We start from the raw sequence: 17,565 nt of genomic DNA on the forward strand, positions 1-17,565 counted from the left end.
CCTGTTTCTAGTTCCACCATAGCCTCAAATGGCTTTTTTGGAGGTTGATTCTCCCTCACTCCCATCCCCTCCTGAAAGGTGCGGCCATGCCACAGATGCCCACAGCAGTCTGGCTTGACACCGCGCTGTTGGGGCGTGTGAATGATACCAGCTACCTTGGCATTCTCCTGTGCTTCCCCATGTTTGCACCAGCAACCGACTGCAATGCTGAACGTGTTACCGCTAGTGGGCTGAATAAGCTTAGCCAGAATAAAGCAACCTGGCTGATTTCAAGGGTCAAACAGAGCTGAATGGGGCCTTCGCTGATCAGATGAGACTGCTTGCAGCAACAGCCATTGGCGGTTTAAAAAATCCCCCCCCGATCTTTGATGCATTTGTGCAGGAGAGAGGAAAGGCCATCCACATGCTCCTCTGGACTCAACATGCCATGTGTAGGGTTAGCTCATTAGCCCTCTTTGGTTTTGCCTGCACATTGGTCACTAATCTTATAGGCACACTGACTACATCCAGTTTCTACAATAAAAAAGGCAACACTTCCAAAGAAAATAAATTAGGTTTACCCAGAGCACACTTAGCTGGGTCCAGTGGTTACTAAACAGGGATAGCACAAGATTTTCTGCTTATTAGGACGTGGGCGGCCTGTCTTGCAGTGGAGGCCGACACCAGCTAGCAACACACTGCGCTGGGGTGGCCTCTTCCTAGGACTTCGCCTCTTCTCGGCACAAGGGCTGCACTCCTGCTGCTCCCCTTCCTGTGGTCACCCCAGGTCATCTACTCTGACCTGCCAAGCTCCTAATGCTTTTATACACTTGTGATACATGCTGCTATGAAAAACAATACAAATACCACTGCAAAGATGTGTACAAAACACCCCGAAGAGGTGTGAAATCCCAGTCACTTTGTGACAAGAGAGTAAGAAACTAGAGGATCTACATGTACAAACTATGTTGGAAAAGGTCCACGGGCTCTTTTTAATACAGACAGGTAGGTTCTCACATGCAGAGTCCCAACCCGATACACTGACCACACGTTTAATAGCACTGAAGGCGTGCCAAAAGCGCAGCAGCTTGAGGATGGCATTTCAGAGCCATTAGCAGCATGGCAAGTGACAATTCAGACTGGATCCCTTTGGAAGCTGAGCAAGACTATCAAAGTTTCAACAGGCTGCAAAGACACCCGTCTGCAAACATCAGGAAGCCCAGCTGGCTTCAGAAGCAAAGTAAGGCCTGATTAAATGGATGCTCAGAGGTTTATAGCACGCTTGGGTTTCTCCCCACTGTTTCAGTTCTGCTTTCAGGGAATCAAGGGAAACTTTTTTCGTCAACTGAAAAAAATAAAATAAAACAAAAAACTTTCCGTATGATTTACTGAGATTGACAACTAGAAAGTAACACTTCATCTGTTACGATTTCAAAGGCTCCCCTTCCAGCAAGGATACCACCAAAGGGAAGAAAGGGCACTTACAACAGGGTGAACTGCCATCTCTCTTTAATAGTGCATCGCTCTTGTCTAGCAGGGAAGTCAGCAAAGCTCAAATCTCTCTGCAGTGATCAGGAAGTATACAGCATTTTACGACTTCAAAGCACTGTACAAACATCAGTCTTGAGGCAGAGACCCTCAAATTAGGCTCAAAACACAGGATGGACACACTTTATCGTCAGCTATATCCCCGACGTCTTCTTTTAGAATTATGATCCTTTTAACGCATCCTAGTAAAAGTGGATGTGGACATGGCATTTTCTGCTTATTTCTTGCATTTCACATGCTGCATCTTTTTGGCAGCACTGCTCTAGGAAAAGAACAGGAGCGCCAGCAGATCATACAGAGAAGGAAAAGTATTTTTTACCTCCCCAACACAGCTGGTATTTTTACCCAAAGCTCAGGTGATCTGGAGGGGTGCTGCCACAGCAAAACAATTTTGAAGGCAGGTACAATTTGAAGTCTAAGCTACTCAACAGTGTTAACTTTAAAAAAAAGGTTAAATTTACACAATGTGTCAGAAGCTTGTGCCTTATATACACTTAAAAACGGTTGCAGTAAGAAATGAGCTGTGCCCTGCTCTTCACAAAGTCCTGTCCCATACGATAAAGCTGTCAGCCACACCGTTTCATTCTCAGTCTTTTTTTCCCCCGGACATATCCCTTCCACCAGTCTCGCAGGCATGGCGCAGTCAAGGGCATGGCATGGCCCTCATCCTCAAGTCTTTCATCTGAGTTTAACCACTATAGTCAGACATGGCTTGAGCCCCTTATAGAATTCATCTTACGCAGGCGTACTGTTCCTGGACTCAGTTCATTCAGGAATTGTGGATGAGTGGAAAGCAGGGGAAGAGCAATTAAATGCAACAATCTAGACTTAAACCTAACACAATGTCAGATCAGCTTCTCCAATTACACCATTCTGGACAGTCAATAGTGAGCGACACCCCTTCTACCAGCCGGTTCTTTTAACTCCCTCTGAACTTTGATTTCATCTAGGCGTCTTTAGGGTTTCTGCATTTGGCTTCTACTGAAGAGTCAATAAAGGGTTACAGGTGACAAGCACTGAGCTGTCATTGTCCAAAAGAAATAGAGTTGGCCTTGAATACAGACCATGGAAGCTCACATTTTTGGTCAGCTACTTTGCATCCAGGGGTCTTGGATTCTGCTCCAGACATACAGACACTCCAGGGCACACACAACAAGGTACCATTTTTCTGAGATAACGGTGGAGAAAGAGGAAAGAGTCAAGCTGTTCCCAATGCGATGTGTGACTTGAGGACAAAAAGCTGGCTTATGCACCCCAGCAGCAGTCAAAGGCAGGCTTACCCAACTCATCCCATCTGTCGTCGTCTAACACGCAGTGCCGATCAAATACTCAGCGTAGGATAAAAGCATCCTTTTTATTCCAATGGAGAAGTTGCACATACCAAGTCCTTCCAAGACGAAAGGACTTATATTTCAAGAGCAACACAAGTAACACATCTTTCACTTGTACTCTCCATGATCACTGATGCATGTGATAATACACGCGGGCTGAACACAGGCTGCGGCCTTCACAGGACAGGCCAAAAGGGATACAATGGTTATATCAAGGTGAGAACACATTTGATAAGATCAGTATAATCCCAAATAACCCCCATGATTTCTAGTATGGTGCCCATTTTGTAAGTTACATTTGGGAGGGAGACAAAGGCCTCCCCCGCCCCAATCGCTGCCAGACTGTAAAGTTAGCCTCTGTCATAACGATGTGTACATGGAGCAGAAAGCCTATGCCACTGACGGTTCTGCTGTAAACCCATGTCTCCTATCCAGGCTTCCATGGCTAGATTGGGCTAGTTAAGGAACAGGCAGCACAAACCCCAGAAGTGACAGGATGTTTTTTAAAAAGGATCAAGGGAAGTTACACTACACTGCTTGCTGACTTGCTCCACCACTGCCCCATAAGTTTCATGGCATAAATAAAAACTGAAGGGGAAAAAAAAATAAATACATTGTCTCCTATGAAGTCAGAAGTGGTTTGGGCTGCATAGTGGAGGGGGGTGGGTGGGGAAGGGACAGAAATTTACACATTTTGAGACAAAACAGGAAGCGCCTGCAAAAGGAGGAGAGGAGCAAGCAAGAGTTTAAGTGTCCTCATTCATATCCTGGCTGTCTGTCCGAGCGATTTTCCGGGGAGGCGCCGAATTCTCACCTTCTATTTCCACTTGCTCTTGATCTCTTTTCTTTGCTGCATTCTGTTTGAAGCAAAGAGAAAGTCACATCAGCAAAATTCGCCACCCCGATCCACTGCGGAGGTGACGACATTTCAAGTGTTGGGCCATACATTCCTGTATGCACAGATCTTAAAGCTCTTTGGGGAGAGGGGCTGGGGGGAGAATGCTGCTCTGTGGGAACTAGCTGGTGAATGCTACCGTGGTCTGCCCAATGCTGAGCTGGTTATAGGATTTTCCTTGCAGACTGCTCTCCTACCCTGGTGGCGATGCTGGCAGGCAAACCTTCATCCTTCGCCTCGTTTAGTCCGGGGATATCAAGTGTTTTGGAAACACTAATAGGATCCTCATTCTCTTCCACTGCTTTGATCCATAGACATTACTTCCTAGACATTAGGGCTGGAAGGGACCTCGAAAGATCATTAAGTCCAGCCCCCAAGTTCATCCAGTCTCTTCAGTTCCATAAACCCCTCTCACACAACCAGTGCGAGGTGGGGAAGGGTTTTTAGTCCCATTCTTAAAAGCTCAGGGACCAGCACAGTCAGGCAGGAAGCCTGTGGAGAAGCGGGGATGCAGGTCTCTTGAGTTCTGGATTAATGTACAGGAAGGCTGGGCCAGCTAGCTTTCTGCTCATATATGTACTGAAAACAGCAGGCCTACTGCAAGCAGGGGTCTTGTGACCCCGTTTCTCTTCCAGCAAAGCAAGCAAGGATTGGATCAAAGTGTTTGTTGTGATTAACTGCAACCCCTAGCAGCCACACCGATGGGATGCATGCAAGACAAACCCCCCCGGTCTGAAACCAGAGACAAAGGTTTACATGGAAAAAAGCAGGTCCGTACCTTTTTGTCCCATTGCTGATGTAAATAACGCAAAAGTATGTTCGTCTTTTCTGTTACTATGACTGTCAAAGAAAGAGAGAAACCCTCTGAAGGCACTTCCAAGGCACCACTGAAAATTGCCAGGTGAACGACTTCATTTCATGTACAAGTCATCCCCCTTCTCAAAAGGGCACACACACGACCACTGGCTTTTCATACCAAAAAAGTACAATAATCATTCAATAAGGACAGAGAAAAACATGCATCACTGGTAACAAGATAAGCACCTTTAATCTCTCTGGAGCTACTTAAATCAAACCCCTACCCAGAAAGCAGAGATCTGAGGTTAAAAACATTCAAGTGAGATTAAGCGCATGCTGGATTTTCCATGCTAAAACTCAGAACAACGTTGCAGTCCACATCATTAGAAACCTCACACGTAAGAGGGGCACACACTCACTTTGTTCAGAAGGATATTCCCTCGTGGGAAGGTATACTGACGGTCTTCTATTCTGTAGAAGAATTAGAACAATTACAGAACAAAACAACAATGGAAAAAAACCCCTCCAGCCCACACTCCAAGGAGAGGTAAAAGCTCTGACCAGGCCCACTGTCGGCAGCAGGTTCATTTAAAGGATAAACACAATAAAGCTGCACATTGCAGAAAGCTGCCCCATTATGTTATAGCATATAGGTGCAAGGTTTATTTATTTGCATGGGACAGAGGTCTCATTTCTGCACGGGGCTCCACGTCACTAAACTAAAAAGGTAGAAATACAGGAAGGAAATGCACCAGAACACCAACATACTTCAGAAAGGTAGGCTGTCTGGGGAGGTCTCCTCCCCTGGGATTCCGATAAGCAATCCCAACTCATAAGGACACCACTGGTCGCTTATTTTGAGGGAAGTACAGCTCAATTAAAAACCATCTCAAACCGCAGCCTCCGCTGGAGCTCTGCATGATTGCGACGCAAAGACCCATCTTCTGAAGCATCCAGGAGACTGAACGTATACGCTACTCACCGACGCTTTACATACAGAGTCTGCATGAAATCTACTGAAGTTGCTTTTGTTGTAGACAGGTAATCCTTTCAAAAAATCAGCCTACAAGGAGACAGAAGACAGCATTGGTTACTGCATTAAGTAAAGAATTATACAGCAGATGAACCAGACGAGCTCAGAGGAGCAGCACAGGTGGGTAAGGTTGGTTTCTTTAGCATTTGGAAGCAGGTTGGCAACAGCTACCAGGTCAAATGCTGGATCTGGAGAATGAATATCTGCTGAACTAAGGAAACAAGTCTGGTGTCCTACCCGCTGTTCTCATTATCTAAATTGCCAGCACCTAAGCACCTTTACAGCTCTCCGGTAAAGACTTTGCAATGATCTACTGCCGTTTTCACAGAGGAGGATTTTTAACAACCCCATCGCCTGCAGCTATGCTGTAAGGTTCTGTTTGTAAAATTAAGTTTGTCGGTGAACTTATTGGAAATTGCTTCCTGAACGGTTTTAATGTGACTGACTTAAAGAAAACAAGCGTCCTTTGCAAGGTTGACGTATTAATCAAAGCTTGAGAATTAGTCGGAGATTTTTGCTATGAACGCTGCGTGTTTTTTTTGCTTTTCAGCCTGAAGGCTGAGAGCAGGCCAGCCACTTTCACTTTCAACTGCCGGCTGCTCCACCCTGGCTCTCACACACTAGCACAGCGCTGCGCTGCACATGATGCAGGGGAAGGTTTCAGTAAAATTAAAAGAAAGAGATCAGGGGATGGCCTCTGCAAATTTAGGTCTGTTGAAGTTTCATAGTTTCTAGGGTCAGAAGGGACCTGAGTAGATCATCTAGTCCAACCCCCTGCCATGGCAAGTTGTGGGACAGCTTGGATCTGACCTTCTGCTTTTGAGTTTGGGTTAGAGACAAAGTACACAAAGAAACCCTACTGCTGCATTGTGTGCTCTCAGCAGATCAAAGGGAACAAATGGCAGACTGTTAGCTTGCCCATCCTATGGCAAGCAGCCAGCTAGCTACTAAGTCCCACGGGCCACCATGCATGCCAAACTCTGACAATTTGATGGGCTACAGGTGTCTGGCAGAAAAAAAAGAGGGGAAAACCTCAAGGAACAGAATTTTTCCTCCTGAGATGTTAGTAACCACAAGGAGGTTGGTTTGTTCAAGTGGGCTCCGAATTAAGATGGCTACAAACTCCTCCAGCAGACGTCACATCCTGGAGTTTACTGCAACGTGCCCCTACGAGTCACCGAGCTGTACACCAGGGCAGCTGTGCTAGTGGTTAGAGCTGCTTCCTCTACACCTACACTGGGATGCACTATCAGCCTGACCGCTGGATGTCCAGGGTCACAGGAACCATGATGGCAGTGTGCCTGACTCACTCCCCAGCCCATGCAGACTAAGACACCTGGGGCAGGCAGTGGCAACAGGATCAGTGACTTAGTGGTGCGCTGCATGACAAAGGACCCCCAAGTCCCTGGGTGGGCACTGGCTGGTCCATCCTTCACGGTTCTCTGCCAGGCTTACCATGGCCAACAATGGCAGCGCCTCATGGGAAGCATCCCACCAACACTACCAGCAGAAGACAGGAGGTGTGCTGCAGCTAAGCGAGCTAAACTGATGCAGGGAGAAGGGGGGTGATCTAGAAACAGAAGGGGGGAGGTCTGTTAGTCAACCCACCGTTGGCCCAGATCCAGAACCACTCTCATTCATGATGTGTCTATAGCGAAAGGATTCCCAGTGACCTTTATCCTTCCTAAGAACGAGGAAACAAAGGGGCAAATAATGCAAAAAAAGGCAATAAGTATGCTCCCTGGGGCAAGGGTGGGCTTTCGGCGATGTGCTTACACAGTGGTTTGCATGCTGGGGTCTCTGCCTGGGGGGTGACATGAACCCTACCACAAACCCAAAACAAGAAGGGAAGACAACAAGGACAGCAAAGCATGGGTGTGGGGAAGGAGTGGGAGCAGTTTAACCCCCTTCCTTGCCCATGTCACCGAGCAGACAGTGCACAGAGGCCTCAGTCAAAGGTCCAGGCACTACACACACTTAACAGAAAGGCAGCACTGGGGCGCATGATCCTGGCTCTGCATTACTTGTTTAACAGCAAGACGCAGAGCGTCTAATGAGCAGTTATTCAACCTGAGCATCACATGCAACAGCGGGAAGGCAGAGCCCTGCTGAAATGCTGCGACCTCGCAGGAAATTAAAAACAAAAACTGAAAAAACTCTTTTAATGGGAGCAATTATTTTCCTGTTGGTTACTGTGGCAGTTTATTCAAAGCAGCAGCCTGTGATGGAAAACGTTATTTTTTTACTCTGTCCTTACTTTTTAAGTCAATGATTTTGTTTTCCAGTTTCAACTCCCTTTGCAGTCAAGCTTTTAGGGGTTACAGGACCAGATTTAGGACTTGTGAGATTGGGTCTTGGCTACCAGGTGTATCACAGGCTCCCCATATAATCACACATGAATTGCAAATCTCTCGCGCGCATCTCTAAAATGGGGACAATACCCATGTGTGCATCACCTGCCTCGACAGAAAACTCTATCAAGGACAGGGACCATTTCTTGCTTGTCTGTGCAAACCCTAACTCAGAGCCACGATCCAACTTTGGGGCTTCAGACTCCAATGCAACAGAAATAAGCTTTCACCCAGATTCTGCTATATTCACCACCATGCTATATCAGGTGCACCTCCTCCAATATGCTATTCTTTTACTTTCTTCTATATCCCCCTATTGTTGGCACTGGGCTCAGGGGAGACATGCTATCTGAAAGCTTTGAAACTGAGAAAGAGCCAGGTCCTTCTGCTGCGACTATAACTGAGCAACCAGGCATCATGCACTCATTCAGGATTCAGCTCAAGTGTGCAACTAGGATTTCTGATCCACGCCGGTTATATTTATCCTCCTATTTCAGATGAACTTTACTAATGCCCCACTACAATGCAAACCAAATGCACTTTCTTCAGTCTCTCGCTGCACTCAAATGCCAGACCTTTTGCACCTAGCCACTTCAGCTGCTCTCTACTAAGCCTCAGCTCATCTGCAGTTTCAAATAATGGAAGGAGTAACTCTCTCTCCCCTTACTGCACCTTCTTGACTCAATGGATATATCCTAGGTGACACAGCCAGCATTTTGCTTTGTGATAGCTTGGGTCACTGTGTTCCCAGAAAAGATTCTGTTATTGTACAATGTGTTTCTGCAGGAAATGTTGAGCAAGCCTGCGTCTCAACATCCTTAAGAGTACACTGAAAGATCTCCTCTTAGAAGAGCTTTTCTCCAAACAGTTGTCCTGCAAGGCACCTGACAGAGAAGGAATCACTTGCAATGTCTAAAGGCTGCTGCAAATAACCCCCAGCTAGTTTCAAAACTACCTGAGAATGCTCTGCTTTCTGGGAGGTATCTAATCATGCTGAATCCAAAGGCACTGCTGTCAAGGAATATTACAAAAGTGTAAATGCCACGCACAGAGACCTGAGTTAGCAGGAGTTCAGGTCAAGACAAGGCGCTTCAGCTCACTTCTACAGAAAGCAGAAAGAACTGGGGTTTTGCGCCTGATAAGTATGCAAACAGCAAGGTGACTTGGTCTATAGATGGGTCAGATGTGGAAATGTTTACAGCTTGGTTTCTCTCCTCCTCCAGCACTAGAAAGCGATGCTGCATCCCTCGACAGGAGCTGTAAGGACTTAAAACAAGGATCCATTTCCTCGAGACACCAAGGGAAGAATTCCTGTGCAATCAGTCCACGGCTGTGCAGTTTACCAGGGGACTGAAAGCTAATATTTCTCTGCTCTGCCAAGCTCCCCAAACTCTGTGTTCTGTTACTGACACGAAAAGGCCCTTTAAACAGCGAAGCCTCCTTTCGAGATATCGCAGTCAGAACCCTGTTTTGACAGACTGCAAATAAGTAGTGATTGAAGATTTTCCAAAAGCTGTCTCCCCCCACAGAAGAGAGGGGATGGCAAACCACCCAGTTATTTACTTTCTGGGTGATGTGTTTCTTGGTGCCTCCTAAAATATGTACAATTGTCCCCACGTTTGGGCATCTCAGCTTACCAGAAGCCAACATGGGATTGAAGCCACTCTAGATATGTATCTAAAGATAAATGAGATACAGGAAAATAATTTTATGATGTAAAAGTGCTTTTCAAAGTGTCAGCGGACTCCACCAGTATCATTACAGCCTTTCCAATTTCAATGACAAAAGCAAGACAAACATCAGTCTCGCCTCGGACCAAAGAGAATTACAGGAATCTCGCTTGTTTGCAACCACACGGCACCATCACAACACCTTAGCTCCAAAGGGAACAGGCAAAGAAAGGCCTGAGTTTCCCTGGTTACTAGCCACAACCCTCTCTTTCCTACACCAGGAATTATTTGAATGATTCAGCTTCAGCCTCACTGGAAGCCTTTACTAAGCATCAATCATAATTAGAGATATGAACAGGAAAACAAAAGCAGTACTAAAAAACCTAGAGCTCTACCTCTGACTGTTCAACCGACCTGCAATGACGCCACAAGCCTAGCTGCAAATTCTTTTTAACTTAAGGGACTGGAGATCACGATGGTGATAACCTTGTCCACACAAGTATGAATTTCAACTGAGCTACTCTGATGGCGAAGTCTCCAAACTCCTCAAATAGACTCCTTGAAGGAATTGGTGGAAGTCCCACAAACCCAGACATTCAAAACAGGATGACACACTGAAATGAACCCTGTGTTGTTGGGTTTTTTTAAATTTAAATCCAAATCATTTCCCAATCTCTTATTGAACAAAGATCCATAACTGTGCCTAGAAAGCTCCACAGAACAAAGATACACCCAGGCCAGTATTTGTTTCTACGGGTCCAGGAAAGAGAATCATCTTGCATTTACTGTGGCCAGGCCATTATCTCTTTCCTGGACCCACAGAAATGAATCACCCTGCATTGACTTCAAGGGATGTGGGCTAGCTCGGAAAGTGTCAGGCCATTCTCATATACATCACATGGGACGTGCTGGAGGAATTATTTGCTGGCCACTCTTGGCCTTCCTGGATGGGGGAGGATAGAAATCCATATAATAATATCGTCTCAAAGGATCACGACGCCCCTTTATAAACCCATGGTGTGCCCACACTTTGCCCAGCTCTGGTCTTTACACCCCAAAACCTGTGGTGAAAGGAACTGGGGGGACATCTGTTCACCAGGGCACTGCATGGGAAGACAAGGTCCAATGGTAACAAACTGCTGGAAGACGGTTTTAAACTGGACACAAGGGAAAACTCCTTGACTGCCCAAGTCTCCAGAGTCTGGAGCAGACTCCCCCAGGAGCACAAACTAGATGCCTTGAGGAAACGTTTGGATGTTTATCTTGCTGGGGAGATGTGCAAGGTGTCCATTCATCCAGTTTGACAGAGGACAGCCCGGTTTTCTGCTGCTCCATCCTTTCAATACAAAACCGGACACCTTCACACCCTCTATTTCCCTCTGCAGGCTTTCACCCATATGACATAAAGGCGTCCAGCTTCATATCAGAAAACTGAGCCATCCTCTATCAAACCGGACGAACGGCCACCCTCGTGATGGGACCCCGGCCGACCCCTGCATCTCAAGCAGGGGCCGGACTGGCCCCAACACCTGCGACTCCTGCTGAGGGCCGCACGACACAGGCCGTGATAGGCCTGGCCTGTCAGACCCCAACAGGGCAAAAATTCGGGGCAATACAGAAAAGGAGGGTGGGGGGGACCCCGCCAGCTTGAAAAACCTCCAAGGGTGGGGACGGCACTGTGCCGCCATGTTACACAACCTGGCTTGTGATCTTAATAATCATAATAATAATCATGATAGTAATGATAATAATAATAATAATGATGATGATAATAACAATAAGGATACCAATAACGGATGGTGATGATAGTAATGATAATAATAAATCATGATAAGTAATGATAATCATGATGATGATGACAGTGATCATAACAATGATAATAATCATGACGACAGTAACAGTAATTATAATCATGACAGTAGTGATAATAATGATGACAATGATAGCAATAATAATAATCATGACAGTAACGATGATGATAGCAATAATATTAATGATGATAACACTACGGAGGACAGTAATAATAACAGATGGTGATTAAAATAAAAGGATGAAGGGAAGGAAAGAAAGAAACAAGGGCGGGGAAGGGGGCGGGAGGGAGGAAGCGGCCCCCCAGCCCGGTCCCTGGGCCCAGCCCAAGCGGCGCGGGGACAGCCGGGGAGGCTGTCGCCCCTGAGAGAGCAGGCCCCGGCCCCCGGGGGCCGCCATTTTTTTTGGGGGGGGGAGGCACCTACCATCTTCCCTGCCGCCGCCGCCTCGGCCTGGCCGCCCCACGACTCCTACCCCTGCTCCTCAACGCAACCTGCTTCCCTCCCGCAGGCCCCGCCCCGCTACCCAGCCCTCGGCGGGCTATTGGGCTCGACTGGAAGAAACGGCACGGCGATTGGGTGGCGGGCCCGTCGCTCCGCGCTGCCCCGATAGACAGTGGGGTAGGTTTAAGCGGGAAAGGCCCGCCCTGCCGGGGAGAGGACCCGGATGGAAGTGCGGCCGCGATGCGTCATGGGAGATGTAGTCCCTGCAAGGGGGAGGGTGCAAGCAGCTTCTGCCCAAGCAGCTGGGTACCAGTGGGCATCCTAGCTGGAATGATGTGGTAGGGGGAGCAGGAGGTTGGACTAGATGTGACCTCCTGAGGTCCCTTCCCACCCTCTTTTTCTATGATATTAGGAAAAACTCTCACTGGGAGGGTAGTAAAGCACTGGAACAGGCTGCCCAAGAGGTGACCTCCTGAGGTCCCTGCCAACCCTCACTTTCTATATTAGAAAAACCTCTCACAAGGAGGGTGAAGCACCAGAACAGGCTGCCCAGACAGGTGGTGGGATCTCCATCCTTGGAGATGTTTAAGCCCCAGCTAGACCAAGACTTGGCTGGGATGATATAGTTGGGGCTGGTCCTGCTTGGAGAGATATGACTTCTTGAGGTCCCTTACACCCTCATTTTCTATGATACTATGGAGCAGCAGGTCATCCTGGCTGCAGCTTGCAACCACCCCCAAACTCTCCCTCTGCCTAAAGGAGGGTGTTTGTACCCAAAAGCTTGCAAAGAACAAATTTTCCAACTATTTAACTGGTCTAATAAAAGATATCACATTTACCCAAAGAACATTTACCCAACCCAGGCAGGCTGGACCCAATTATCTTTGGGCAGGGGGGCTGGACCCGACGATCTTACGAGGTCCCTTCCAGCCCTAATGTCTATGAAATCTTGTAAGGTCCTTTCCAGCCCCAAAAATCTATGAATCTATATTCTTAGACCAACACGGCTACAACCAGCACCCCAATCCAGCCAATTTCTGAGACTGCACCTATTAAAACGTAGCAACAGCTTTCACAGGCACTGGCATCCATGTGTCCTTGCTTATCAGCCCCACAGATGGAGGAGCAAGCCTGCTCTTCTCTTTCTCATTTATACCGTAAGCTGCTGTACGGGCAAAGCCCTGGGCCTGCAGCCCCACCCAGCAGAGCAGGGGCAGACCAACGGAACAGCTGGCAGTGCCAGAAGTCAAGAATAATCTATTAATGAGTCACTGACTGTTAGTAAGTGAGGCAAGTTGTTCATGACGCTTCCAGAATGTGTTATCAGGTCACAACGCAGGCAAGGCCCAAGGCAGGGCCCTGCACCAAACAACTGTGCAGCAGGATGAGAATGACATTAAATGCAAAGCACATGAGTGACAGAGAAGACATTGGAGCTTGCTGCTCTGAATACAAGATGGGGGCGAGGGCGATGGGACAACCTGGACTGTGATACCCCATAACCAGTTTTGAAAAGAGCTAATTTTATAGTCTCTACCTATGCAGAATTTGCAGATAATGGGATCACTTCAGTAGTCAGTGTCTAATAATACATTCTTCCTGCTCTGGCTTCAGGTGTCACGCAATACTGCTGAGGGGTGGAATCACTCAGGACAGGGGCAAAACTAGTATGCCCCTTTTACAGGGTCCAAAATGACCCACATTTTCAGATGAATTGCATTCCACAGAGAAGCCAGTGTTAAAAGACTTTCAGGTTAATGTTGAAAGCAAGGAAGGATGAGTAGAGACAGAAACTTCCTAGGAGCTAGTCTGTACCCTAGAAGTTACCACAAAGGGCAGTGTAAAGTAGGATGGTCGGACTCCTGAAGCAGCTAACGGAGAACTGTAACACAAATTACAGCTGTTGTTGCCTCACTCATGTAAAACCAGGACCCATGAGGATGCTAGACTCAAAGTTGAGGAAAACTCCCAAGAATGAGTAACCCATTATATTGTCTTCAAAGTTTGCGCAGGGGGAGAAACAGTTGAGATTCCATAAACTGAAGTATTTAAGGGTAGGACTGCTGGGGCCTGGTCCTAGAGGGTGGCAGGAACAATCGGGTTGGCTGGAAGGGATCCTGACATGATCCTCTCAATCTCTTCCAGGTTTAGGTTCTCCAAACTCTATATAAAGATCTTCTGAGGAAGTGAGTCCAGAAGGTAGGAGCTGGAGACAGGCAGAACCTGAGCTCCCCCCTCACCAGCCCTTTTTCTAACTCTCTGTCTGGCTGACTTGGAAGGTGGTTTGCTAACTTCTCAGCTGGAAGTTGCCCCATGTGTTATAACTCTGTATGACACGTTAAACACACAGCTGCAATGGCGCTCTGCTGGCACGGCAGCAAAGCATCTCAAGTCAGGTACTACAGTATAGTCACACAGTCCCAGAGATCAAGGCACTGCTGAGTTCTCATGCCGATTTCAGCTGTGGCCTTGCATAAAATGCTGAACACCTGAATTTCCTTTGAAGTGAACAGGAACTTGAACTCCTCAGCAATCCTTAAACAAAACAAAACAAAACAAAACAAAAAATCAATGAGGCCCAGGTTCCTCATCAGAGAACAAAGAATGACACTTACCTGAGGCTCACAACCCCAGTGACAGATTATTAGCAAAGTGCTTTCTACTTTGCATTTTAAAAAATGTATTATGCCCTTGGCTGGGATGATGTAGTTGGGGCTGGTCCTGCTTCGGGCAGAGGGGTTGGATGAGATGTGACCTTCTGAGGTCCCTTCAACCCTCATTTTCTGTAACCCTACAGAGCAGCAGGTCCATATGTGGGCATTTTCTGTATGCTACAATGCTCTGAAATAGCATGTGCAATTAGCAGCCCCTGCCTAGAAAAGTAAAAGGCACCATACACCTGTCCCAACCATCCAATCTCAGCTTGCCGTTCAATATTAAAGTGTGTTTTGAGCACAGCTGATGGCGGCTACCTCATCAGGGAAGAGGGCAATCCTTTTATTTATGAATTGCATTCTGCCTACATGTCTCCAGCTGTACTCAGCTACATACCTTTAACAGAAAGAGTTTGGGGCTGCTTCTCCAGATAGCAAAAGGCTGAAGTCACTTGCTATAAACATCCCCACTCAGCTCAGCCAGCTGCTCCACTACCCACAACAGCTTGTACACTGGGACACCATATTGTTAAATTTCCCTTAGGAAGAGATGAAGACACTTACTGAGACTTCAGTGAGGTCCAGCTCTATGTCCCACATTGTGCTCCAAGTTCGCCCTGGCTCTTTGGAACAGGATCAAACTTCAACCCAATTTAAGAGGGCATAAAAAAGGTAGCAACCACGAAGCCGGATTTCTGCACAATGTCAGTGGATAACATGCGATCCTACGCCCTCCTATATTACTCTTCCCCTGACTGAATGACCATGGTAGGAGAAATCTGAATTTCTGGAATTTTCTGAATAAAAGCTTGAATTTTCTCTTGTTGCTGCACTTGTAGTAGATTTGAACATTTAGCTCCCCCTCAAGTAAGTCTCATTTACTTCTCACATTTCACTACACTTGGACAGTGAACTCACACTTGTCACAGCCTCACAGTTTGCTTCTCATGCCTCTCAGGACAAGGTGCCTGAGCTTGCAAAATGCCAAGGAAGCATTCTCATTAAAAAAAAGTCAAGAAGTATTTTCACTAAGACACCAGGAGAACATTTCATTAGATTTCAGTTTCTGGAATGAACAAAAATCTACTTTGCATTTTAAAAAATGTATTATATCCTTGCAGGCATTCTCTGTTCTCTGTGTGTGTCCATATCCTTTGAGAATCCTGAAATATGGACTGCTGATGCTGTCCTTAAAACCCCTACAACCTCATTAATGCAGTGCAAGCCCCACCAAGGACAGGAAACCTGACCGATGCTTGTGCCCCAGTTTGAGGGACCAAGTAACATTTCTGTGATGCAGGACTTTGCACAGGCCAGGGCCTCAACTTTCATCAGCACAGAGCAAGTCAAGAAACTAATATAGGTTAAGAAAGCTTTTTTGGGTGCTCTTCACACTGGAGTCTTTCCTAAGCATTGAGAGGGAATTCTTTCTAGTGGAGCTGCAGGAGGAAACATCTATACCTATATCTAACCAATATAATTGATATAGACATATAGATATCGATAGATATATAGACTAGATCTATATATCTACCTACCTACCTATACTACTATACATATTTACACACAAATGTATCTATGTATGCAATATATATCTATCTACACTATCCACTAGGATGGAAACAAAGCCTCAGAGAGGACCACAGCTCCAGTCCTGGACTCAGACCCTATAAATTAACCAATCCAGGCTGACCTCGAGGCGCTGTGGAGCCCCACATACTGCACCAGAGCTCTAGTGGGTATAAAGATGTACCCAAGCAGCTTCAGTTGCGGGACCTGGCTCCAGGCTGCCTCAAGAGGAACTTAAAATGCCTGTTTTAGGCCTGTTCATGAGCAAACCAAAGACAAGTGACTGGAGCTAGAGGGACTGGGAACGGGGCCGCCTGGAAGTCAGCCCCGATGGCTCCCTAGAGGACAAGCCAAACAGTGCTCTCCTCGACCCCCGAGAACAAAGGTGAATCAGTCAGGTTTCTGCCCGAGCAGAACGAACACAGGCAGCCGCAGCAGAAGACCAATTCATTTTAATGACAAATCTGGTTTCACAATTTCTCCCTCCGCTTGCGAGACGGAGCGGCTTCACCCTCGACAGTAAGGCTGAGCCGCTGGACAAAATCAGTCATGGGGGAGTGGGGGTGGGAGAAGAAGCGGTGCCCCGATTGGCCGCAGAGCCAAGCATCCTTGGGTCCCCGTCGCGTTTCCCGGATCGTTGTGGAGGTCGGGGCTGGCCTGTCCCTCAGTGGCTCAGTGACTTCCTGCCCTTCAGCATGCGCCGCAGGATCACCCTGATGCCGCTGGCCTCACGGATGCGCTTTATCCAGCCGTGGGTCCGCTTCCGCTTCAAGTTCTTGGGCTGGTACTCGTTGCCGCGCGCCTTGGTGCGCGCTGGTGGGCGGCCCCAGCCGGGCGCCTGCCCCGGGCCCCCCGGGCAGAACCCCGCCGGCCTCCAGGAGCACAGGATGGAGGCCGTCCGGCTCTGCGGGGCCCAGGCCGCGACGGCAGGCAGCAGCGGGAACCTGCGGGGAGAGAGCCGGCGGTGAGGGGCTGCGGGGGCGGGGGCCAGGCCCAGGCCTCAGTCCCAGGCCTCAGTCCCAGGCCCTACCTGCCCCCGGCTAGCCCAGGCCAGAGACGCAGGCCGCGGCCCCACGCAGCCGCCATGGTTGGACCACACCGTCCCCCCAGCAACGCCGACGCTCATTGGCTCCCGCCCCCTCGACTAATCACGGCGCGCGGGGCTGGAGCGCGCAGGGGTGTCTGGGAGGCGGCCGCGCGCAGCGCGGAGGCTTCTGGGGCTTGTAGTTCTACGCGTGTGGTTGCTTGGCTGCTCTGGAGTAGGGGCAGGACCCCTGGGTTCTTCCCCCCACTCCGCTGGGTGAGAGCAGGGGCCTGGTCCCCGGTGGCTGGGGGGTGGGGCGCCTGGAGCGGAGGTCGGGTCTCGTGGGCGCCCCTTGGGTCGGCCGAGATCAGAGGATGAAGTTTTGCAGCCCGGGTTCTCCTAGGTACCGGCTGGACCAGCCCCCCCCCGCGGACGGGCTGCTTTCTCCCCACCCCAAATTT

General features: G+C 48.2%; 2 protein-coding genes across 3 annotated transcripts; both read right to left on the bottom strand.

Moving 5' to 3' along the window:
• Positions 1–1,471: 1,471 nt before the first annotated feature.
• DDA1 (DET1 and DDB1 associated 1) lies at positions 1,472–11,977 on the bottom strand. Of its 2 annotated transcripts, XM_090027535.1 has the most exons (6): positions 11,840–11,942; positions 7,193–7,268; positions 5,534–5,614; positions 4,971–5,022; positions 4,532–4,593; positions 1,472–3,715 (listed from the first exon to the last, which is right to left on the bottom strand). In XM_090027535.1, the coding sequence occupies exons 2-6, from the start codon at positions 7,223–7,225 to the stop codon at positions 3,605–3,607; spliced, it is 339 nt and encodes a 112-aa protein (XP_089883661.1). In that variant the 5' UTR covers positions 7,226–7,268; positions 11,840–11,942; the 3' UTR covers positions 1,472–3,604. The 2 variants fall into 2 exon arrangements, with proteins under 2 accessions (XP_089883661.1, XP_089883663.1); XM_090027537.1 differs by lacking the exon at positions 7,193–7,268 and having other exon boundaries at positions 11,840–11,977.
• Positions 11,978–16,515: 4,538 nt separating this feature from the next.
• On the bottom strand, positions 16,516–17,261 carry MRPL34 (mitochondrial ribosomal protein L34). The gene is made up of 2 exons (XM_090027538.1): positions 17,111–17,261; positions 16,516–17,024 (listed from the first exon to the last, which is right to left on the bottom strand). Exons 1-2 carry the CDS (start codon positions 17,164–17,166, stop codon positions 16,745–16,747), a joined length of 336 nt encoding a protein of 111 aa, XP_089883664.1. The 5' UTR covers positions 17,167–17,261; the 3' UTR covers positions 16,516–16,744.
• Between the last annotated feature and the right edge of the window lie 304 nt (positions 17,262–17,565).

The sequence above is a fragment of the Crocodylus siamensis genome, chromosome 14 (assembly GCF_052110815.1).
Source record: "Crocodylus siamensis isolate JL-2025a chromosome 14, ASM5211081v1, whole genome shotgun sequence".
NCBI classification, from domain to species: domain Eukaryota; kingdom Metazoa; phylum Chordata; order Crocodylia; family Crocodylidae; genus Crocodylus; species Crocodylus siamensis.